Here is a 23620-nt window from a genome sequence, read left to right on the forward strand (position 1 = left end):
GGGGGGGTCGGGCAACCAGTCTGCTGCACAGCAGGTCACAGGGCCCAGGTGTCCGGGTCCTGCCTACATTGGCCCAGTGACACTCAGGGCCCGGCCACCCCAGGCCCAGGCAGGACCCATCCGTCCCCACAGCAAGCTGGGTCACATGGCCCTGAGTTGAGGCCTCCACCTACACCCACCTGCCTCAGTCCCTGAAAGCCTTGCTCCCTGACTTGCCTGCTGCATCTTGGGGGTCTCAGTCGAGGGACCCTCTGATAGGCCTAGGAAGGCCCCAAGGGCCCCTAGGGGACCCAAGGGGACCTAGGAGAAGGGGGTGGAGGAGCAGAGCCCAGGCTTCTGGCCGTGGTGGGGATCCTACCTGGTACACAACCTGAGCGCTGTGGCCTCTGGTCCTGACATGGGCACAGGGCTCCCGGCAAGCGGCTGTGGGAGGAGGCAGCTGTGAGCATAGGTGGCTGGGTCCTGCCTGACGTGGCTCTCCCCAAAGGGCAGTCCCCTGCGGAGCTGGGGGCCCAGGTTCGGCCGCTGTTTCTCCTGAGGCTCACACTGCCCCCTTGTCCTCAGTGTGGTGACTGCTTTCGCTCCGTTCCCTGACCTCTGCTAAAACGGGCTCTTACTGTGCGGATGTGGGATTAGCACGGTGATTCCTGCTGGATTATAGACCCCAGAGCTAGAGTAAAACCTCAGAGATGGAGGCCAACCATCCCTTACTGGTGGACCAGACACTCCGACTGCAACCGTGGACACGGTGGGTTAGTGACAGAAACACCTGGTCCTGGGTGATGTTGGGTGATGCTGGGTGGTGTTGGGTGACTGCAGGTGATGCTGGGTGGCGTTGGGAGGCCCTGGGTACCTACAGGTGATGCTGGATGGCACTGGGTGACTGCAGGTGATGCTGGATGGTGCTGGGTGACTGCAGGTGATGCTGGGTGGCGTTGGGAGGCCCTGAGAGATGCTGGGTGGCCCTGGGTGATGCTGTATGGTACTGGGTGACTGCAGGTGATGCTGGGTGACTGCAGGTGATGCTGGGTGGCGTTGGGAGGCCCTGGGTGATGCTGGGTGGCGTTGGGAGGCCCTGGGTGATGCTGGGTGGCGTTGAGAGGCCCTGGGAGATGCTGGGTGGCCCTGGGTGATGCCATATGGCACTGGGTGACTGCAGGTGATGCTGGGTGGCGCTGGGTGACTGCAGGTGATGCTATCTGTGGCACTGGGTGACTGAGCCCCAGGGCTGGTCCCACCTGATCTCATCACATCTGCTGTCAAGGCCATGGGAACACTCAAGAGACCAGCAGAGCTGAGGTCCCCTTTCTGGGGCACTAAGGAAGCTTTCAGAGCCTCACACACAGGGGCTGAGCAGGAAGCATCCCCCAGGACAGAATGCCACATCCTGGGCCTGCTGGACACGTGGTCCTAGAAGACTCTGGGAATGGCTCTGTCTTCTCACTCCTAATCAACTGAGCGAAAAAGACACCGCTCTAACCCAGGCTTCCTGATGGGAGGGAAGCTGGTAGGTGGGGGCTTCCCAGGAGTGGGGGGGCTGCTAACAGTGAGGAGGCTTCCTGGGAGTTGGGGGCTTCTTAGGAGTCCACGGGGTTTCCTAAGAGTGGGGGGGTTTCCTAAGAGTTGGGGGGTCTCTAGGAGTTCAGGGGGCGTCCTAGGAGTGGGGGAGCTTCCTAAGAGTCAGGGAGTTCTCTAGGAATCCAGGGGGCTTCCTAGGAGTGAGGGGCTTCTTAGAAGTGGAGGATTTCCTAGAAGTGTGGGAGGCTTCCTAGGAGCTGAGGGGCAACCTAGGAGTGGGGCTTCCTATGTGTTGGGGTGAGGTCCCTGGGAGGGAAGGGGGTTTCCTAGGAGTGGGGAGTCTTCCTAGGAGTTGGGGGGCTTCCTACGTGTTGGGGTTCTTTCTATGTGTGGGGGTGGGCTTCCTAGGAGTGGGAGGGGCTCCTGAGATGGACTTCCAAGAAAGCTCGAGGACCTGGGCTCATCTGCACCCAGAGGACCCACTGCTCCTGTGTCTATCCCAGCCTGTGGTACCCCTTTGCTGGGGACAAGGGACTCAGGTATGGCAGGCTGCAGGCAGCTCCTCCCTGCCTCCTCTGTTTTTCCCGGCAGGTTCTGGCACATTTTTCGGGATGAAGGTCACAGGCAGCTCCGATCCTCACGGTCTGGCCCCTGGAGGGCAGGTCAGGGCATTGCCGCTGGGTGCCTGGGCATCCCCCTTGGGCCCACTGGTCCTTGGCTGTCATGTGTGCCAGGGCGGCTGCCACTGGTCCTGGGGCCAGAGAACGGCGGCTTCTCCGGGAGCCCCTGGACCCCTGAGGGCGGGTCCACAAGGGGTCCAGCCCATCGCTGATGTACGACTCCCGGTAGCGCTGCTTCTCTGCGGGGAGCGGGGACGGCAGTGAGGGCGGCTGGAGAGGGACCCTACCCACTGACGCAGGAGGAAGAGCCCAGGAGGCAGAAACGCACGCGCAGGGCTGGGTGAGGACTTGGAGGGGGGAGGGAGACCGGGCCTGTGGGTAAACGCTGAGCCAGGCCTGGTCGGAACCTGCACTTCTTGCTCTTTGTGGGCACATGGTGGGAGGAGCAGTGGAGCCTCAGGCGGCTCTGAGAGCCGTCCTCCTCCCCCACCCCGTCTACACAATCCTACTCTGGGTAGAGCTGGGGGCACCAGCCGCCCTTTGACCTGAGCATCTGGAGAACGCGGGAGCCAGGAGGCCTCACACAGCGCAGGGGAGACAGAAGGCGCAGCCCTGCCTGGAGCCCAGCGCCCACGCAGCCCCACCTTCCGCCTCCTCCCGCCGCCGCAGCACGTGCAGCGCGGGCCGCATGCGGAGCTGGAGCTGGTGGCTGGTGCCCAGCAGGTGCAGCAGGTGCCGTGAGCGCCGCAGCCCGTGTGGTAAACCAGCTTCCGCGCCGCGGGCAGCCCGTCCGGCCAGATCTCCAGCTTCTTCCCCTGAACACAGGAGAGAAGGTGCCACTCCACAGGCTGAAAACCGCGCTAGCAACAGGAAAGGACGATGTTCAATGTCAGCCACGGCCCCCAGGGGGACGAGGCCGAGGTTTTCACGTTGCCGTGCTCAGGGCGAGCTCGGCTCTGCCCTTGCTGGGGAGGACGCGGCCCTCCTGGCTAGGAAGTGCCTGCAGCTGCGTGAGGGGGGTGGGGCTCCAGGGTGGGACGAGAAAACCCGGGTCTGGATGTCCAGGGCAAGCCTGCTGCCCAGCAGCCCCCACAGTCACTGCCCTTTCATTCCTGTCACCCAGGCTGCAGGTGGCCCTGGTGACAGCTCTGGGGTCGGGATGAGAGGAACAGAGGCCATGCAGGTACGTGTCTACCACCTGCTCTTATTTTCTCTCCCTTGGTTTTCTCAATTGGGAGCCAGTTTTCCAGCAATAACAACTAGACCTCAGCTGGCAGCTAAATACCCAATGCCTTCAGGGCTGGGCCAGGCGCAGAGCCCGTGGGACCAGGCCAGCCTGATGGCCCGAAGAGGTGGGGTCTTGCGGCACTGAGGGGCTGGCAGGAAGCAACCTGCACCTCGTGGGGATAAAATGACCGGGAAATGCCCTCAAGATGAAGCTGCATGGCCCACACTCTCCAGGGCATGGAGACCCCCCCAGACACCCACCAGAAACGCCAGCTTCCCGACGTGGGGCCGGGGGAAGTCGTACAGCAGCTGTGGAACTCGGTTCACCTCCTGCAGGACAGCAGGGGCCGGGCGTCCAGGTGGGGCCAGCCAGCGCCCGTGACCGCCGCAGGGAGGCTACACAGCCCAGCCCCCCATGGGGAAGGGAGAAGGGGTGGGGGTAGGAGCAGGGGCTCTGTGAGGCTGGAGCCCCTCCCGTCACCTGGTAGATGTGCACTCCCCTGAGGGTCAGTCCCAGGATCACGGTGGAGCAAACTTCCTCCTTATCCTAAAGGTCAGAGGTCAAGGCCCGGGCCTGGGGGTGCTGGGTCTCACTGATGGCGGAGTGTGCTCAGTCTGCCCAGGGGCCAAGGCCTCCATGGAGCAGGCTGAGCTCGGGCCCATTTAGAGTCTCATTCACTCCAGTATCAGACCAAACCACCCTGTCAGCACAAGCATGCCTTTGATCAGGCTAAACAAACATCAGCTGTGACCTAAGAGAGCCCTTCCAAGCCGGCCCTGGGGTCCTGGTGACACTGTCAGCTTGGGGGGCTCTGGCCACGCCTGCCCTGGGGTCCTGGTTCCCACTGTTAGCCATGGGGGCTCCGTCCATCCCTGGCATGGGGTCCTGATCCCACTGTCAGCTTGGGAGGGCTCCATCCAACCCTCTGGCCTGAGGCTCTGATCCCACTCTCAGCTTGAGGGGCTCCATCCATCCCTGGTCTGGGATCCTGATCCCACTGTCATCTTGAGGGGCTCCATCCGTCCCTGACCTGGAGTCAGAGTCCAGCCCTGTCACTGGCCGCCCTGCACTCAACCTTGTACAGCCTGAAGAAGTGCATGGGCACGTCCTCCAGCCGGCAGCCTCTTGGATGAAGCGCAGCATGGCCTGCTTGAGGCTCAGGCCCTGGCGCTTGTGGAGCAGGGCAGGCATATGCCGGAAGATGTAGTCAATCCCCCTCTTGGTGATGACCTGAGGACAGAGCTGGGAGGTGAGTTCAGACCCCCAATGGCCCTCCTTCCTCCTCGCCAGACCCCTGCTCCAAGAAGCCTCCCCAGCCTGCTGGGAGGTGAGCTCAGACCTCTGCTGGCCTGCTTTCCTCCTCGCCGGTTGCCTGCTCTGAGAAGCCTCCCCAGCCTCCTGCAGCTGGTGCCGACCTCAGCGGGCAGGGCCAGGGCCTGGCTGTTGAGCCTGGACCCAAGGATGAAGTCTTGGTGCCCACTCTACTCTTGGCCTGTCTGACTCCCTGTCCCGCCTGGGTCCCCCTCAGGGCGAATGGCAACAGCCAGCCCTCCTCAGATGTCTGCAGGGGCACTCCACACCCGACGAGGCCTGGCTCCTGGGAACTTGCCCAACGAGGATCAGCTGCGCCCACCACCTGACACTGGGGTCAGATCCTGAGACATGCAATCAAGGAGCGTGCAAGTGTGCCAGAGGCCAGGGGCATATGTGACGTCCACAATGCCTGGAGGAAGCCTGGCTGAGCCCCACGCTGGCCTCAGCGATCTCCATTCAGAGCAAACAGGAGAAGGCCCCAAGGTGCCCAGGACAGAGGAGAGGTGCGCTGCGATGAACCGTCAAGGAGAGAAACCTCCGAGTTCACCGGCACCAGCCTGCATTCCTGGAGTGACGGCCATCCACCCGCACGGCCATCAGGCCCCCTCCTCCCGGGAATGGCACCGATTCCTTTACAGGCGAAGAAGCCAAGGCTCAGAGGCTCCTATGGGTCACCGGATACTTGGGGAGGCAGATTCCACAGCCAGGCAGCCGAGGGCTCAGAGAGGTGAAGCCACGCGAGCAAGGCCACACAGCTGGCTGGGGGCACAGGCATCCGGACCAGCCTGCTCCCGGCCAGCCCTCCCACACCGCCGGCTTTGGGGATGGGCAGGCCCCTTGGGCCTTCAGGAGGAAAGGACAGATGGCTTCCCCGTTTCCATGCCCTGGCCCTTCCTCCAGCTGCCCCTGCCAGGCCCCCAGCCCCTGTTCCTGTGGATGGACCCGGGGGAGGTGGTCAGCGCCAGGCTAGCAGTGCTGGGAGGCTGTGGCCCCGACCTTACCCACTGTGGGAAGTAGGAGTGCGGCTCAAAGTACCTCCCGGCATGGGCCGGTGCCCAGTGCTCGCCCAGGTCAGCCTGCAGCGCACAGGTGGCCAGCAGGAAGTAGGCCTCCTCCTGGTGGGCGCACTGGGACCGCAGCACATGCTCCTTCAGGTGGCAGTAGTACAGGTGCTGTGCCCGGGGGTCGCTGGAAGGCAGCAGGGAGTGAGTGTGGGGACTGTCAGCCCCTGTGGCCCTGCCTTGTCCCTCCCCATGCCAGCTCCTGGGGTCGATCTGAGCCCCTGGCACCTTGTTCCTGTCTTGTGACATCCACAGCCGTGTCCCTGCAGGGCCAGCTTGACACAGGCCCACACTCTCCCTGGAGCGGGGCACAGGTGACTTACTGCCATCAAGGAGCCCTCCACCCAGCAGCCTCCAGAAGCCTCACCCGAGGCCTGCATATGGCATCCCCACCCTACAGAGGACAAGTCCCGCGTTTGAAGAAGTGCCACTTTATGACACAGTCTGTATGCATTTCAATTAAATGGAATTCCTGTGCTCCCCTAAACAGCCAATAGAGTGGGTTGTTTGTATTTGTTTTTGTTTTTTAGTATAAACTCAAATGTATTGTGTGGCCTTCATAGGACTTCTGTTCACATGGCAGATTTTCAACATTCCAGGAAAGCAAGTCAGCGCGGTCACCTCCTTCCGTTTTCCACGTAGTGCCGCACTCGGAGGAAGGCCACGAAGGGCGCTCTGCATTTCTTGCTTCCCTGGTGAAGAAAATACAAGAAAACTCGTGAGCCACAGCGAGGTGCCCCCGCTGTCCTGTCTTCCCAGTGTCGGGGGACTGGGATTGCTTCACGCCCAGCTCAAAGCCGAAGCTCAGGCGGGATCAGCGTGGGCTCACCTGCCTGCACCCTCGGGGCTCACAGCAGTCCCCCTGCACATGGCCCCTCTGGATGGAGCAGGTGCATGGACATGACGCAGCACATCCCCATGGCCCAGCACACCCCACCACGGTGCTCTCTCCCATGCCACACATCCCTGCGGTGCAGCACAGCCCACCACGGTTCCTTCTCCCACCCCACACGTCCCCGTGGCTGAGCACACCCCACCACGGTGCCCTGCCTCTCCCACCCGATGCTCCAAACTTACTTGATACATTTCTCTCTTCCAGTCTTTTGGGAAGTACTTGCTGAGCTTTTGCTCCAGATCCATAAATAGATACTCATTGTCTGAAAACAAAACAAAGGCTTCATCAGAGCGGTCACCACACTTCCCAGGTGTCACTGTCTGTGCAAACCCCAGTGTGGCTTCCAGAGGAGACGCGCAGCTGAAAGCCACCTCCAGCTGATGCCGCGGGCGGACCAGGCTCTCCTCCAGCTGATGCTGCGGACGGGGCTCTCCTCCAGCTGATGCCGTGGACCAGGCTCTCCTCCAGCTGATGCCGCGGGCGGGGCTCTCCTCCAGCTAATGCCGCGGACGGGGCTTTCCTAAGCTGACAGTGCAACAAGCATCGTCACACGCGAACAGGTGTCAAATTTACTAAAACGGTTTTCCAATGTGCAGGAATGTTCAAAACTGGCAATGCTCCGGGCATGCCCTTTGGGAAAGCAATGTAGCAACATCTATCCCCACCCCCTTCCTCTGCAACCGAGGCGCCCTCTCAGCCGCGGAGTAAATCGCTTACAAACTAGAGCTGTCGGGGTTGGATGTGGCGGCTCAAGCTGGTCATCTCAGCGATTTGGGAGGCCAAGGGAGGAGGATTGCCTGAGGCCAGGAATTCAAGACCAGCCTGGACAACATGAGACCTCATCACCACAGAAAGAAACATTGGCTGGGTGTGCTGGGGCATGCCTGTAGTTACAGCCTCCGGAGGCCGAGGCAGCAAGACTACTTGAACCTGGGAGTTCAAGGCTGCAGTGAGCTGTGAACGTGCCGCTGCACTCCAGGGTGGGTGAGGGCAGTGAGGCCCTGCCTCAGTCAATCAGTAAAAATAGACACGTCTCTAATCCAGCACCGACTGATCAGCTTCGAGTCAACTACCCCAGCTTTATCTGTTAACCTGGTTTCCCTGGAAACTACAAGAGATGCTTCTTTCTAAATTATGTGTTTCTATGTTTTTAAAAATATTTACCACCATGTGTTTCTTTATAGCCTGGAAAAGTTAAACAATTATCCTAGAGAGGAAAATAACAGAAGCACCCTCTGCTGCTGTGGAGGCCAGGGCCTAGGACTGAGGTGACCTGCACGTCCCCAAAATAAACTCGAGAGGGAAGTCACCACCCGCAGGAGCCTGGGCTGCTGCTGACCACAGCAGTGGGTGCCGTGGGACCAGGCCGGCCGTGCAGGCTATTCTCAAAACTTTCACCTTATTCTGTGGCCACCGACCGCTCCAGTTATGGCTGCCACCTCACAGACACCTCCCTGGTGATAAGCCAACCAGCAAAACCTGAAACATCGTCCTGGGCTCCTATGTCAGGGTCCCCAGGTGGAGACAGGGCTGGGGCTGGGGCTGGCAATGCCTGGGGAGGCTACCGGGGGGCCTGGGGTGACGGGCAGGGCTCACCTGAACATGGCCTTTCAGGGCCACCGAGGTCAGCCCAGGCTCTGCCCAGCCTGTCGCCCTCACGGTCGGGGCCCGATGGTCCTGAGAGGCGAGGTGTGTTGGGGGACATGGGAGTCCAGGGAGCTCACTGTGTTCCAGGCTGAGCAGAGGACCTGGCGTTGACCTTGCTATGAGCGGAATCACGCTCCCCAGAGGCATATGCACAAGTCCTGACCTAGCACCTCAGTTCCTGTGTTTTGAGAGAGGGCTTTTACGGAAGAAGTTGTTGAGTGGAAATGAAGTCATGTGGGTGGGCCTTCATCCAGGCAGATCGGATCCTCACAGAGAAATGGAGCCTGCACCCAGAGGGGCACACACAGAGGGACAGCCATGTGACCACACAGGGGAGCAGCTGTTGGCAGGCCCAGGGGAGAGGCCTTGGGAGGGATCAGCTGTGAGGCACCTTGGCCTTGGATTCCAGCCTCCGGAAGTGACACAATCGTGTGTGGTTTAAGCCACCCCATCCGTGGCAGCCTGGTGGCTCAGAGTCAGGTAGGAGGGAGGAGTTGACGCGGTGAGGGAGTGGGACTCCGATACTGGACCAAATTGAGCACCAACTAAAACAGGGACAGGGAAAGCGGCTTCCCATGAGACAAGCCCACCAGCCTGCAGGTGAGTTTTCCATTGCCATGGCAACACTGGGAGGTACCGCCCCTTTCCGTGGCAACAACCTGACCACCCCAGAGTTACCACCCTTTTCTAAAAACAGCTGCATAATCTCCCCTGCAGTTTCCGTGTAAGTAGAAGTGGGTGTGGGTGTGAGTGAGCCTGCCTCTGAGCTGCTGCTCGCGTGGCCTGTGGGGAGCCCGGCTCTGCCCGGAGCTGTGCCTCTGCTGCTGCTGGGCACCGACGCTTCCGTAAGAGCTGCTGCCTAATGCCACTGGCTTGCCCCTGAATTCTTTCCTTGGTGAAGCCCAGAACCTCCCAGGCTAAGGCCCATCTTGGGGTTTGCCTACCCTCATCAAGAGGACCCTACGGCAGTGGGGACCCTGCCGGTCTCAGCAGGGCTCACAGCCTGCAGTGTCAGTGTAGGAGTCCCCTGGCTCCACGCGGCACGATTTGGAGCTGAGGCCTTGAGGTGCCGTGATTCCCCCAAGGTCCTCACCCGGCTGCCGGCTCCAGGGCCCAGGGCTGACTGTGTCCCTGCGCAGGTCACCCCCGGCTCAGGCCTTGTTTTCCTGCCTGAGGGACCAGACCGTGGGATGTGATTCAGTGCTGGAAACTGAGGAAACTGGAGGAAGCTCAGACGCAGAGCAAGTGCCGAAAGCCACCCCGAGAAGGCGCATGCGGTGTGGCTGTGCCATGTGACACGCTGACGGGGCTCCGCCATGACGCCAGTGGCTGGTGCCATGGGTCAGCCTTCGAGGGGGAGGAGGAGGAGCAGGCGGAGCACAGGACTTTCAGGACAGGGAGGCTCTTCTCTATGACACCTGAAGGTGACAGACACCTGACATTTCACATTTGTGCAAACCCAGAGGATGCGCCACAGCAGGAGAGTGCCCCACGCCTACCCAACCCCAGCCTGTGAGACCCCGGTCACCCGGGCTCCTCAGCGGGCAGACGCGCTGCCCTGGGGAGATGCTGGCAGCACAGGAGGCTGTGAGTGCAGAGAGGTCTGTGTGGGAAATCTCTGGCCCTTCCTCCCAATTTTGTGTGAACCAAAACTGCTCTAAGAAATAAAGTCTTAAAATCCTAGTATCTCTTTCGAGTCTGAGATTCAAGGCTCCACAGGGAGAAAAAAAAAACCTGTGACTCAATCACAAAAGTCTTAATTTGCAGCAAACATGACCTACCCAGCCGGCACCAGGCTGCCATGAGCACCCACCAGAGAGACAGGGGCTTTGGGAAAGGTAAGGCGCTCTTCTTTCTAGAATACGCTGAGACTGTCCTCACACCAGCACTCCCAGGACCCAGGGCAGTGGGCAATGGGCCACGGGCTGTGGGCAGTGGAGTGGGGCAGGCACAGTTTCCACCCGGTCAAGAGTCAAATCACCTGGCTTCCTTCCTTGTGCAGTGTCGGGGCAGGGCAGGGGTCCCTCATGCTGCGGGGCCCGGGGACCCCGTCAAATGAGGTGGACGCAGGGTCCCCAGCAGACCCTGAACAGCAAGACCCCTGGCGGCCAGGACAGCCTCTCTCACAGTCACCACCCTCCTGTGGGCAGCCACCAGAGAGCAGGTGACTGTTGCAAAAGGTACTTCTGGTAGTTCAACCTCACAGGTGACATGGAACAACGTACAGTCCCCCCGTGTCTGCTGAGGATTGGTTCCAGGATGCCCCTCGGATGTCAAAACCCGGGGATGGTGTAGAGTTTGCGTGTACCCTACACACATCCCTGTGTACACCTCAAATGATCCCGAGATTCCTTATAATACCTGATGCAATGTAAATGCTGTAGAAATCGTTGTTATACTGTGTTGTTAAAGTTGTATTATTTTTTTCTTTTCTTTTTTTCTTTTTTTTTTGAGATGGAGTCTCGCTCTGTTGCCCAGGCTGGGGTGCAGTGATATGATCTTAGCTCACTGCAACTTCTGCCTCCTAGATTCAAGCAATTCTGCTGCCTCAGCCTCCTGGGTAGCTGGGATTACAGGTGTGTGCCACCACTCCCAGCTAATTTTTTTTTGTATTTTTAGTAGAGACAGGGTTTCAATATGTTGGTCAGGCTGATCTCGAACTCCTGATCTCATGATCTGCCCGCCTCAGCCTCCCAAAGTGCTGGGATACAGGCGCCAGCCACCAGCCTGGCCTGGCTGTGTGATTTTTATTGTACTCTTTATTGTTACTATTTTGAGTATGTTCAACATGAGGTTAGTTAAATCCGAGGATGGGCAACCTGTGGATACAGAGCGCCAACTGTCTACTCTTATTTATATTAGAAAATCTGCAGTCCGGAGAATATAAGTCAGCCACAGGGAAGGTCAGTCTCAGATTCCCTTACAGCCACCGGCATCACATATGACGATACTCCGTCCCCAAGTGCTAGCTCGTTCTGGAGATACATGAAGACACCAGTGAGGAGGATTCACCTACAGAGGCCGGCAGAAAGGGCATCCTAGGGCCGGATGCCCAGCTCAGCCCCTCTCCGCCCTGCCTGTCTTTCTTTCTTTCTTCCTTTCTTTTTTTTAAGATGGAGTCTCGCTCTGTCGCCAGTCTGGAGTGCAGTGGCACGATCTCAGCTCACTGCAACCTCTGCCTCCCCGGTTCAAGCGATTCTCCTGCCACAGCCTACCAAGTAGCTGGGATTACAGGCACCCACCACCATGCCCGGCTAATTTTTTGTATTTTTGGTAGAGATGGGGTTTCACTGTGTTAGCCAGGATGGTCTTGATCTCCTGACCTCATGATCGCCCACCTCTGCTTCCCAAAGTTTTAGGATTATAGGCGTGAGCCACCGCTCCCGGCCCCTGGCTGTCTTTCTAATCCTTAGATTAGAAAGCTCTTTTAGGCAGCATTAGACGCAGCGGGGAGGCTCCAGGGTGTCACCGGCCTCAGTTTCCTTTTGTGTCAGGGAGGATCTAACACTCACCCTTGTCAGTAACAACAGCAGCAACTCGCTGCTTGGACACTGCATGCCAAGTCTTCTGTGCTGAAGACTCTGAGTCGATTCCTGTATCTTTAACGTGATGGCTCTGTTATCTACCCCATCTCACAGATGCAGAGGCCCAGGCTTGCAGACGCTATTCCCACCCCATGCCAGGCCATGGGGCCCTTGAAGCCAGGGGTTAGCAAACCAGGGCCCCAGGCCAAACCCCAGCAGCCACTTGCTCTTGTAAAGAAGCTCCTGTGGGGATGCAGCCGCAGTTGCCTGTGACGCCATGTCCATAGCTGCTTTCGTGCTACAAAGTCTCAATATTGACTCTCTGGCCTTTAAAGAAGACGTCTGCCAACACCTGGTCTAAGCAAACGCCACATGAAAAGGTCTAGACCACCCTTCTCAGGTCCTGACTCCCCTGAATTCACCATTCGGGTGCTCTAGCTCAAACTCAGCGTTTGCAGCATGAGTGGCGTGTGTTTAGCAAAGTTTGGTAAAGGATCTGGGGTTACCTCGGCCTCGGTCAGGTCAGCAAAAGGATCTTTATTTGTACATTCGTTACCTAAATACCCTGCTGTAACCTTCCACGCTCCACCTCCAATCACAGTGAGGAGGAAGTACTTCCTGGTACTTACCCTCAAACACCACAAGAACAATTCTTGCAGCAACACTAGAAGACAAAGCCACTTGTTTCTCAAAATCAGCACAGTCCCCCTAAACCTCCGCACGCCTAGCAGTGGGACAGCAGATGCCATCACCTCTGCTCATGGGCACACCCTTCTGAGCCCAGCCACAGTGCCCCGCTGTACGGCCAAACCAGTCTAGATGTCACCGTGAAGACATTCTTAAGATGAGAGCCACACTCAGGCCGGGCGTGGTGGTGCACACCTGTGACCCCAGCACTTTGGGAGGCAGAGGCAGGTGGACTGCAGGAGCCCAGCAGTTCGAGACCAGCCTGGGCAACATAATGAGACCCGGACTCCACAAAAAAACACAAAAAGGATCTGGCTGTGGTGGTATGCATCTGCAGTCCCAGCCACTCTGGAGGCTGGGGCCAGAGGATCCACCCGAGCCCATGAGGTCCAGGCTGCAGTGAGCCCTGATCATGGCACATCATTCCAGCCTGGGGGACAGTGAGATGGAGGAAGGAAGAAAGGGAAGAAGGGAGAGGGGGAGGGATTGATTGATTGACGTCAGCAGACTAAGTAAAGCAGGTGACCTTCACATGTGGGTGGGCCTCGTCCGGTCGGCTGAAGGACTCAGAGGCTAAGGGGAAAGACTGAGGTCCCCTATGGAGGAAGGAACTCTACCTCCAGATGGCAATCGGACGCAGAACCCTTCCCTGGGTCTCCAGCCTGCCCTGCAGATCCCACACTTGCCAGCCTCCAACAGTCACATGAGCCAGTTCCTTAAAATAAATCAGCTTCTCTCTCTCTCTCTCTCTCCCTCCCTATATATACACACACTGTCTGCAGAGAGAATGGAATCAGAAGGATATGTGTACAGAGACATACACATATACATATATCTGTCGTGCTTGTGCACGCGTCTGCATGTGCATGTGCATGTGTGTGCGTGTGTGCATGTGTGTACAAGTGTGCATTGTGTCCATGTGTGCATGCACACACATGTCTGTGCATGTGTGCACGTGTCCATGTGTGCATCGTGTCCGTGTGTGCATTGTGTCCATGTGTGTGCATGTGTGTGCTTGTGCATGTGTTCATGTGCGTGTGTGCACATGTGTGCGCATATACGTGCATGTGTGTGTGCACTTGCATGTGTGCTCGTGTGTGCATATGCATGTGCACGTGTGTGCGTATGTGTCCTACTGGTTGGTCCTGCTTCTCTGGAGAGACTTGACTGGTGCAGGCTGTGCCAGTCATCTGGCACAAGATGTCCTGAGGAAGGACATCTTGCCGCTGGAAGGGGAGGGACTGGCCTTGGCTCCAGGCTCCCCTGAACCCCGTAGAGCGGGGAGAAGACACACCCCCCAGAGCCTCCTCACTCTCTTCCCAGTGAGAGTCGTCCTCTCAGCTCCCAGCAGGCAAATCGGGACACACTGTGGAGCTCCGCAAACGCCTGCTGATCGAACAACAAACCTGAGCTTCCCGCACTGTGCGCGCTGCCTGTGACACTGGCATGACAGCAGGAGACTCCTGCAGAGCTGCCCAGGGGCTGGACACTGGAACTCTAGCTCGCCATCACAGGAGCGAGCTCCAGGCAGCAAGGGCCAAGCCCAGGCCAGGTGGGGCTCGCTCTCACTCCCTCTCTATGCCTGTTTGTCTCTGTTTCTGTCTCTGTCTCTCTGTCTCTGTCTCTGTCTCTCTGTCTCTACCCCTTATTGTCTCAGTCTCTGTCTGTCTTATTTTGCCTTGCCTCTATATCTAAGCCCCAAATCACATTTCTTGTTTTTGTTATAGGCCTCAAAAATGTACAGCTTACAAAATGTCTCAAAAATGTATACAATTTGTAACTTATCAGATAATTAAAGCAAGAAATCCAAGCACTTCCTATTTAAAAAATCCAAATCTCCAAAGCAAGGGCTCTGGTCACAAACCAAGAAGTGTGTCTGGGGTGGAGAAGGTCCTGGGGCCAGGGGACTCCACTGGGTGGAGGCTCCGGGCCACAACCCCAGAGAGGTTGAGGGGCTGGGTCTAATCTGTCCTTCTGCGGAGGGGGATTGCTGGATCACTGGGAGGAAAGGTGACCCCAGATTCCTTTCTTGTCCCCGAGGCTAGTGAACTCAGCCACCGGCTGTCTCAGACGTCCGGCCTCAAGGGGCCAGGGAGGAAGGGGACAGCTTCAAGGGAAGCAAGCAAGGATTGGCTGGCAGGAGTCAGAAAGCGCTCCCACCAGGGAACTCCCCCGCAGGGTAAAGACCCCTCCAGAGCACACACTAGCTGACCGGCCAGCAATGCCTGTGGGGGCGGTTCCAGGCCACCCTCCCAGCCTCTCCTGTTGCTCCAGGGCTGTCGCAGGCCCTCATTGTGCTTGGACCCTCCAGACTCAAGGGCTCCCTGCCCCCTGCCTCCCGGGCCTCCCTGCTTCCCGGGCCTCCCCACCTTCTGGGCCTCCCCGCCTTCTGGGCCTCCCCCCTGCCTCCTGGGCCTCCCCTTGCTGGCACATGTGCTCAGACACACGGCAAACGCCCATGAGCTCTTCCTTTAGCATCTGGGCAGCTGACAGCACGGACTGTGCCTCAGTCAAAAGGGAACAGGGTTAGAAGCCAGCCCAAGCCATGGCCACCGCCCTCATGACCTGTCTGCAACTCCCCAACGCCAAGGATCATCAGCATGTAAACTGGGAGAATCCTTGGTCATCGGGAACCTGCACCATCTGGGAGATGGATTCCTGGTCACCAGGAGACGCCCTGCCCTGCACCCCACCGCTGGGATGGGAGGTCCTTCCCCAGGGAGCTGCTGCGGGACCTCTGGGGGACCCCCATACTCCACCCTCAGAGCCTGCAAACACCACCTGCTGTCTCTAGGTCTCAGGGACATTGGGGGCTGTGCACTGAGCTCAGGTGGGGCGTGAAGTCTCTGTGCCCTCACACGATGGTCGCCTTGGAACTGTGTCTCCCAGAGGCTGTCTCCATGACAGACACCCTCCCAGAGCGGGGCCTCACATAGGGGAGGGGGACGCTCTGGGGCTTTTCTCTGCCTTGGGAGAACAGTGAAGCCTCAGTGCCAAGAACACGGGCACAGACAAAGCAGAGGGGCACAAGCCAGAGCTTGCTTCCCAAACACAGCCGCTCCAACGGGTCAGTGAATGTCCCACCACAGCCATGGACGTGATCCTCATCCAAAGCAATGGGTCCCGGCCCGGGTTTTCCAGGCAGCCCCTGAATCCCCCCACCAGCCCCGCCAAATTTATTTATTTATTTTTTTGGGTTAAGAGATTTTGAGTCCTTAAGTAATCAAAGATGTCAAGAACAGGGCCGGGACTTCCTGACCTTCCCCCTCATGCCCTCCAGACTAATTTTCTTTGCATTTCTAAAATCACAGCGGGATGACACCAACCACTAAACCAAAGGTAAAATTGGTCTCTCTAAGGTCAACAACCTGGCCTCCCCTGGGTGACTCTCACTGTGATTTAAAAGCCGGAGACCTCTGTCCCCAGCCCTCAGAGGGCTCAGGTTGTGCTGGGGCCCGGGGTCGGGGAAGCTCTGTGTTTGACTGGGCTCCAGCACCGGGTGGCTGCCGGGACAGCCCATAGCTCATCCAACAGGGTGCCCGCCCCACCTCCGGGAATTCAGGGAGGTATCTAGTCCTATTTCTGGAGTCCGTAGGACCACACCAGGCACCCATCGGAGCCTGGAACATTCCCTGCCTGCCTGTCCACACACACCCCATATGCAGGCAGGTCGGGAGGAAAGGGTGCTGGTATCTCAGTCCCTGGGCTGGCAGACAAAGGCTGGCAGCTGTCCAAGGCAGAATCGGCTCCAGAAGGGCCTCAGTCACCCTGCTCAGAGGGCTGCAGGTGGCTGGACGCAGGCACTCCAGGTGCTTCTGTGCAGAGCTCGGAAAGAGGAGGGCACCGGCTGCAGCAGCACCACAGCCTGGGCGGCGGCCCAGAGAGGTCGGGATTCCCGGCCTTTACCAGGCTTTACCAGGAGGCAGGGGATCCCCGGCCTTTACCAGGCATTACCAGGGGGCGGGGGATCCCCGGCCTTTACCAGGCGTTACCGGGAAGCGGGGTGGTCCTGGGAGGTGGAGACGCTAATGTGAAGCCTGCGGGTCAGGACCCAAGGCCCCAGCCCCATCCCGGGCACCGCAGTTCCCTGCTGGCAGCCCCCATAGCTCGGCGCCCCGGGCTGCACTAGGAAGCCAGGCCTCGCTCTGAAGTGACAGGGACTTGAATCCCACAAGTAAGGAACAGCTTCAGGATGAGGTGACGCAGACAGTGTAACACCCACCGCCAGCACCCCTCCTCAAATAAACCAGGTGGCTGCGTGAACACTTGCCTCCTTCCGTTTGCTGCCTGTGGGAGGCATGGACAGGCATGAATGGCGGCTGCGGACAAGCGTGTTAACTGGGCCAGAGCCTCCCCTGCACACTGGGACAAGTCCTCCAGTATCAACCCTGACAGCAAGACTGACCTCTGCTGCTCCTGGGTGCAAGCCCAGCACTGGGTGCTGTTCCCCACCTCACCGCTCCCCCACCCCACGAAACCCCTGGCAATGCTGTGTACGGTTCCTAGTGCTGTGGGAGGCTGGAACCCCCACCTCGCCCCCCATGACGCTTCCCCCACTTCACCTCCATGACACTACCCCCACCTCGCCCCCCACGACACTCCCCCCACCTTGCCCCCCATGACACTTCCCCCACCTTACCTCCATGACACTACCCCCACCTCGCCCCCCACGACACTCCCCCCACCTTGCCCCCCACGACGCTCCCCCCACCTGACCCCCCCACGACACCATGTACAGTTCCCAGTGCTGCTGGGGGCTGGAATCGGGAGGGAGCTGGCTGAGAAATACAGCAGCAAAGGGCAAAGGGAGGCACCCTCTGGCTCTCCCTGCACCCCTGCCTTCCTGGAGAGTCTGACACAGGAAGCCCCAAACCCCACCTGCCCTCAGGAGCTCAAGGTGCCCACTCAGGGTCCCCTGGGGGACTCAGGACTTGGTCTAAACACATGAGGTCACAGCACTAAGGCTTGCCCTGCTGGACCCCATCTTATTCCCTCTGCCCCCAGGGTCCTCCTTCCCCACCGCCCAGTGGTCACACAGCCCCCAGGGCACCCCTGAGACGAAGTTAGGATCCTCCTCTTGATGCGGATTAGAGAAGGAAGAGATGGAGACCGGGCATTCTCGCTTCTACTCTGGGGCACAGACGGGGCTGGGGCCACCTGGACTGAGGGAAGCTGGCTCCTGCCCACACTCACGATGGCTGGAAGAGAAACTCGGGCTGAAACCCCAGAGCACTATGTGGGTGGTTGCAGGAAGACTGCTTCGTCCAGAAGCACCCTAAAATCTCACGCTCCCTTCACAGCCCCCAACAAGGCGCTGCAGATCCTGAAGGATGGAGCATGGGTCCCGGTGTCCCAGGCAGGGTCCCCGGCTCACTCACTCCCCCAGACAGAGGCCGGCTTGCTCTGCGGGGAGCCTGGGAGAGGTCAGCTCAGCCCTGTCCTCCACGGACACCAAGAGTGGGGGACACTCAGCCACCGCCCATCAGCACTGAACTCCATCTCCATCTGCCCCGTGTAGCCTTCTTCAGCTTGGCTAGGGACAGGGGTCCAGGCCTTCCCTGTGCCAGGAACCTCAGGCCCCCACTCCTTTGTAGGACTGGATCTGAGTGCTGCCACTCGCTTCCTGGGGCAGCAAAAAGTGCACATGAAGCACCTCGGGTTCCCATGGCTCTTCCATGTGACGCACTCCGGCAGCAGGGTCTATGGAGCCCAGGGTGCTGGCGCAGCCCCACCTCCGCCTGCCGTCTGCATGCATTCGAACTCCAGGTAAGAACTCACATAGATCCAGGGGCCTGCTACTGGATGAATGCTCCCAGAAGCCCATGAAGCCAACCGCCCCACAGAACAGCACAATCGCAGGCGCAGACCTCTGCCTGGGGTTTCAGCCCCTGGCTTCCTCCAGAAAGAATGAGTGAGTGGAAGTGTCTCCTGGGGAAGTGGGGTGTAACTGTATGTAACTGTTAGTGTGCACGTGTGGTATGTGTGTGAGTGGTGCATAACTGTGTGCATTGTGCATGTGTGGTGTGTGCATGTGTACATGTGTGAGTGGTGTGTGTCATGTGTGGTGTGTGCATGTGTACATGCGTGAGTAGTGTGTAGTCATGTGTGTGCTGTGTGCATGTATACATGTGAGTGGTGTGTAACTGTGCATGTGTGTGGTGTGTACATGTGTACATGTGTGAGTGGTGTGACTGTGGGCATGTGTGTGGTGTATGTGCATATGTGTGAGTGGTGCATAACATGTGTGTGGCATGTGCATGTGTACATGTGTGAGTGGTGTGTGACTGTGGGCATATGTGTGGTATGCACATGTGTACATGTGTTAGTGGTGTGTGACTGTGTGCATGTGTGAGTACTGTGTAACCCTTTGTGTACCTTGTGCATGTGTGTGGTTTGCCCGCCCCCTTGACCCTGGGCATCCCTGCAGGTGGGGCCTGAGCAATGCTTACTTCTGACCACACAGAGGCCGAAGAACTGCGTGTCTCTGATGCTCAGCACGTTGCACACTTGCTGGAAAAGCACGAGGCCAGTGGCCTTCACCTGCAAAAGAGGTGAGGAGGGGCTCAGGGAGGGGCCGGCACCTGCCCCTAGAGAGGCCACCTGGGCAAGCAAGGCCCAGCAGAGCACCAGGGGGACGACCCAGTCAGGACCCCCCTGCAGGGAACAGGTCTGGGTTCCTCACTCGCTCCCAAAGCTGAAGACTGAACATGAGCTGCATGCCCATCAGAGCGCATGTGAGTGCGGGGGCGTGAGGGTGGTGGGGCAGGTGCCCTGGACAGTGGGTCAGGGCTGCTCCCTCCATCCCTGTCTGTCCCTGGCGTGAGGATTTCCCGAGACCAGTCAGGGACACATGACGCAGCGTCACCCCCAGGGCATCCCTTTGGGCTCTGTCCTCGCACGGCACAGACGAACGTGTGCGAGCGTCAGCGTCTCATCGTCCATCGTCCACTAGACGTGAGCGACCCTGGCAGCACTCCTGCCGTCGAGCTCTGACAGCAGCCTCCAAACACCAAGCCTGGGGCGTGCCCACATTTCCTGTGTCCCACATGTGCTACCACCTCATACCTGTTCGGGCCCCAGCATGGCTGGGACAGGCGGCGTCGCCCATGCGGAGCTCTCCCTGAGTCCCGGCTGTCACTGCAGCGCTGGGGCCCATCCCGGTCTCCCTGAGTCCCGGCTGTCACAGCAGCACTGGGGCCCATCCTGGGATCACCAGGCAGGAGAGGTGGTGCTCTCGGGAGGAATTGCAGCCCTCACGCCGGTGAGGGGGCACAGGCTGGCAGCCATGCGCTCTGCTCTCAGACTCTCCCAAGGACCCTCACTTGGGGCTCCAGGAGAAAGCATCACAGCAGGGCCCAGCTGGCTGCCGGATCTGCAGAAGGCCATGTCGTGATTCTTCATTTGTATGGTTTCTAGTCAAACGACGTAGCCAGCTTACTAATCCCACGTTCTGTAAGACTGGCTTCATTATTAACGTGGCTCGGCTGTGTCCCCACCCAAATCTCATCCCGAATTGTAGTTCCCATAATCTCTCTGTGTTTTGGGAGGGACCTGGGGGGAGGTAATTGAATCATGGAGGTGTTTCCCCCATCCAGTTCTCATGATAGTGAGTTCTCACGAGATCCGACGGTTTTATAAGGCCCTTCCGCCTTCGCTGGGCACTCATTCTCTCTCCTGCCGCCCTGTGAAGAGGTGCCTTCTGCCATGACTGTAAGTTTCCTGAGGCCTCCCCAGGCATGCTGAACTGTGAGTCAATTAAATTTCTTTCCTTTATAAGTTACCCCGCCTTGGGTATGTCTGTATTAGCAGTGTAAGAACAGACTAATATGGTTACTGTCTGCTTAATGTGGTGAGGGGGCAGGCAGGCAGCCCCACAATGGCAGTAACACAGATCTGCAGGAAGGGTCTTCCCAGCCCATCCCTTTCTAATAGGCTTGATACATGTTTGGTTGAACAGGGGGTCCCTAACTACAGACACAGTTGTGCACACACCCCAATAGGGGGCCCTGTCTAAATGCAGACACAGATGTGTGAAACCCTAATGGGGGTTCCTGTCTAACTGCAGAAATAGATGCTCGCACACCAATAGGGGGGTTCCTGTCCTACTGCAGACACGGATGTGCGCACACCCCATAAGAAGCGGGCTCTGTGGCTGCCAACTTGGAGGGCGCAGGAGGGGGCTGCAGGAGCCACAGATGCACTTCAGGGGGCTCCATCAGAAGCAGATGGGCATGATTCAGCCAGAGGGCTCACTGTTCCGGCTGCATGATCCCTCAGTTAAAATCTTACCGTGAACTTCAGTGCAAGAAACATACAAGTACCAGCACTCACAGGGCAGGGGGCCAGTGCCCCAGCATCTTCCCACAATGAGTCCTCTTATGACCCCTCCACCAAGCCTGAGGCACAGCTGAGGGCCCCAGGAAACTACGGGACACCCCCTCATCGGCTCAACACCAGCTTCTCATTGCCGGGTGGGAACATGAGGCTTGGGGGAGACTTTGCTGCAAACATAGATGTGGGTGTTTACTTAAACACAGAACCGTATCCCCAAGCAGACGAGAGATTCCCAGGGGACTTGAACAAAGATACTACTAGCAAGTCATACTTCATTCCAGGTAGCGTTCAACCACGTTCAAAAGGGAAGCTGGTAAGTTAGCCATGCAGAAAGTCATTGTTCTTCCGCACACCACTCACTCTAATTGCCACATTTTCATTATCCACATTAATCCTTAAAATGAAAGTACTATCTCAGCTCCTGTCCCGGTAAACTCAACTAAAACAGACAGACAGAATGGGTGGAAAAGGAAAGAGACGCAGGGAGACAGCGACGTCTTAACGCGAGACAGGAGATCCCCCATGGAAACTGGCTGCCTGGCCCTCTTCCCTCAGCACGCCCAGGAAGGATGTGCTGAAGCCGTCACCTTGGTTCTCACAGTGACGTCTATCAGGGATTTTCCCTTCCCAGGCCCAGTGAAAGGGCTGACCCTCCCTGACACCTCACGGGCACCTGGTGTAAGCAGAGTGAGGCGGTCCGGGGACTTCCCAGCATACAGGCTGTATCCTGAGGCTCTGCTTACCCCCGTGCCCCTGCTCACCCCCACGGCCACCCAGGGCCCTGCTCACCCCCACGGCCACCCAGGGCCCTGCTCACGCCCACGGCCAGCCGCAGCTGCTCCCGGCTGGGCAGCAGCACGAGGACATCCCTGTGCTCCGAGGCCATCATGCGATCTCCAGGGTCGGCTCCTGCGGCTGCACGCGGGCCTCTCAGGACTGGGCTCTGTCCGTTGCACCCCTGCAGGAGAGAACGTGTCAGGTTTATCTGGGTGGTCCTATGGCCCCTCCCTCTTGGGGGCACTGCCATGCTGTCGTTACTGGGCCCTCCCCAGCCACGGGTCGCAGGTGGGAGCTCAGCACCTCCCAGATCACAGCTGCACCTTCCGGGACCCACCCTTACCGAGCTTCTTGAGGGGAAGGGAACTGAGAGGGAGGCCTGGGCTAGGAATCCAGCATGGCCGAGCCAGGACAAGGGTCAGGGCTGCTAACAGCTGGGTGTGTGGCAGGCGCCTGGAATGCAGATAAACAACCTCAGCCTGGGCACTAGCCACACTGCACCAGTGCAGGGCGGCTCAGCACCCAGCCCCACGGAGGGGACCCCGTGAGACCCAGGCTGGGAGAGACATGACCCAACTCCCCCACCTGACATCCCCTGGCTCCTCGGAGGGCCATGCAAACCCCACAGGCACGGATGCCAGAGCCAGGGCTGCCAGGGTGATGGAGAAGTGCCGGGGAGGAGGAGGAGAGGAGGCAGGCAGCCTAGGTGGGCACCACGCCCCACACACCTCCTGTGGCATCTGCCACTGAGCTCAGGAAGCAGTGCAGCTCCAGTTCTTGGTCAGGTTCTCCCGGGAGGGACCCTGGCTCCCCTCAGGGACTGGAAACTAAGGACAGTTCCTTCCTTGCCTAGGGCCAGCAAACTCCTCCCTGCCTGCAGCAGCCAGAAGGCCAGGAGGGGGGTTCTGGCTCAGATGGACAGCAGCCAGGGGCATCAGCATGAGGGCTGGGGCATCACCCGTAGTGCCTGGCACCCTGGCTGCTGCTCACTGGGGATGAGCAACACCTTCGAGTTCCTGGGCGGAGCGTTAGGGTGGGGAAGGGAGGAGCCACCTGGCCCCGGGGGCACCCAGCTGCATCAGTTTCCTGCCATGGAGTCTGGGATGCTCTGAGACCTTCCTCTAGTGGGGGCCCTGGAGTTCAGGATGGGCAGTTGTTCAATCTCAGGAAATTCGCACTCCAGCTGCCCAAAGGCCTGGCCTAGTGGCTTTAGAAGATTTAGGAGGCTCAGGCCTCACCTTCCGCACCCCTGAACTGATACTGGCGACCCTCCCTCCCTCCGCTCAGATCCGGGCCCTCAAGCCTACACGTGCGTGCCCAAGACAGCAGCGGCAGTCTCTTTCCTCTCCACAGGAAACACAGAGCTGCTTGCCATGGAAGACGTGGGGATCCTTTTAGCTGACAGCAGAGGAGTTTTATAAAAAGCAAAAAGCAGCCCAGAGAGCACAGGCTGGATTCTCCTGGCCCTGGGGCACCGGCGCCTGAGCAGCTGGTCCCTGCATGGGGTGCCCTCAGCCGCCACCTTCAGTCACAGTGCCAGCCTGTCAGGAAGGATGGCGGCAGCTGCACTTCTCAGGGATGCCTGGGTGCAGCACGGTGGCACGGGGCTGGGGTTGGGGGGCAGAACACCATGGCCATGCACAGCATAGAGGGGACAACAGCAATCAGGACCCCTCGGTAGGGAGAGCCGGGGACACAGCAGGAGCTGTCCAATGACCAGTGCTGTGCTGGGCGTGCTCATGATCAAAGCGATGGTGGCCATGCATTGCAGGTGCTGGTGTGTGAGGGCGCTGGGGTGCTCCAGGTGACCTAGGGCCAGTGAGCTCCAAACATCACTAGTGAGAAGAAAAGGAAAAGGAATGGAAACTTCCACCTTCATATTGATAAACACAGTCAATGGCTTCTCGTCAAAGCAGGACGTGGCCCCAGCTCCTTCCTTCCCACCCAGGGTCTCAGGGCCACAGGACTGAGGCTCAGCTTCCAGTGAAGGCCACCGCCCATCCAAGGGCCAAGGA

At 58.9% G+C, this 23620-nt stretch overlaps 1 protein-coding gene across 1 annotated transcript in view; it reads right to left on the minus strand.

Moving 5' to 3' along the window:
• FRMD1 (FERM domain containing 1) overlaps positions 1-22022 on the minus strand; it is a 24567-nt gene extending 2545 nt beyond the window's left edge. The window contains 15 exon segments of the mRNA XM_032267103.1: positions 359-423; positions 2141-2377; positions 2783-2884; positions 2887-2953; positions 3627-3695; positions 3847-3912; positions 4442-4488; positions 4491-4596; positions 5682-5868; positions 6363-6433; positions 6819-6898; positions 18944-19034; positions 21646-21727; positions 21729-21813; positions 21816-22022. Of these exon segments, the coding sequence (XP_032122994.1) occupies positions 359-423; positions 2141-2377; positions 2783-2884; positions 2887-2953; positions 3627-3695; positions 3847-3912; positions 4442-4488; positions 4491-4596; positions 5682-5868; positions 6363-6433; positions 6819-6898; positions 18944-19034; positions 21646-21727; positions 21729-21813; positions 21816-21855 (1395 nt within the window). The 5' untranslated portion in view covers positions 21856-22022.
• Between the last annotated feature and the right edge of the window lie 1598 nt (positions 22023-23620).

This window comes from Sapajus apella, unplaced genomic scaffold (genome assembly GCF_009761245.1).
Source record: "Sapajus apella isolate SASKATOON/1434 unplaced genomic scaffold, GSC_monkey_1.0 scaffold165, whole genome shotgun sequence".
NCBI classification, from domain to species: domain Eukaryota; kingdom Metazoa; phylum Chordata; class Mammalia; order Primates; family Cebidae; genus Sapajus; species Sapajus apella.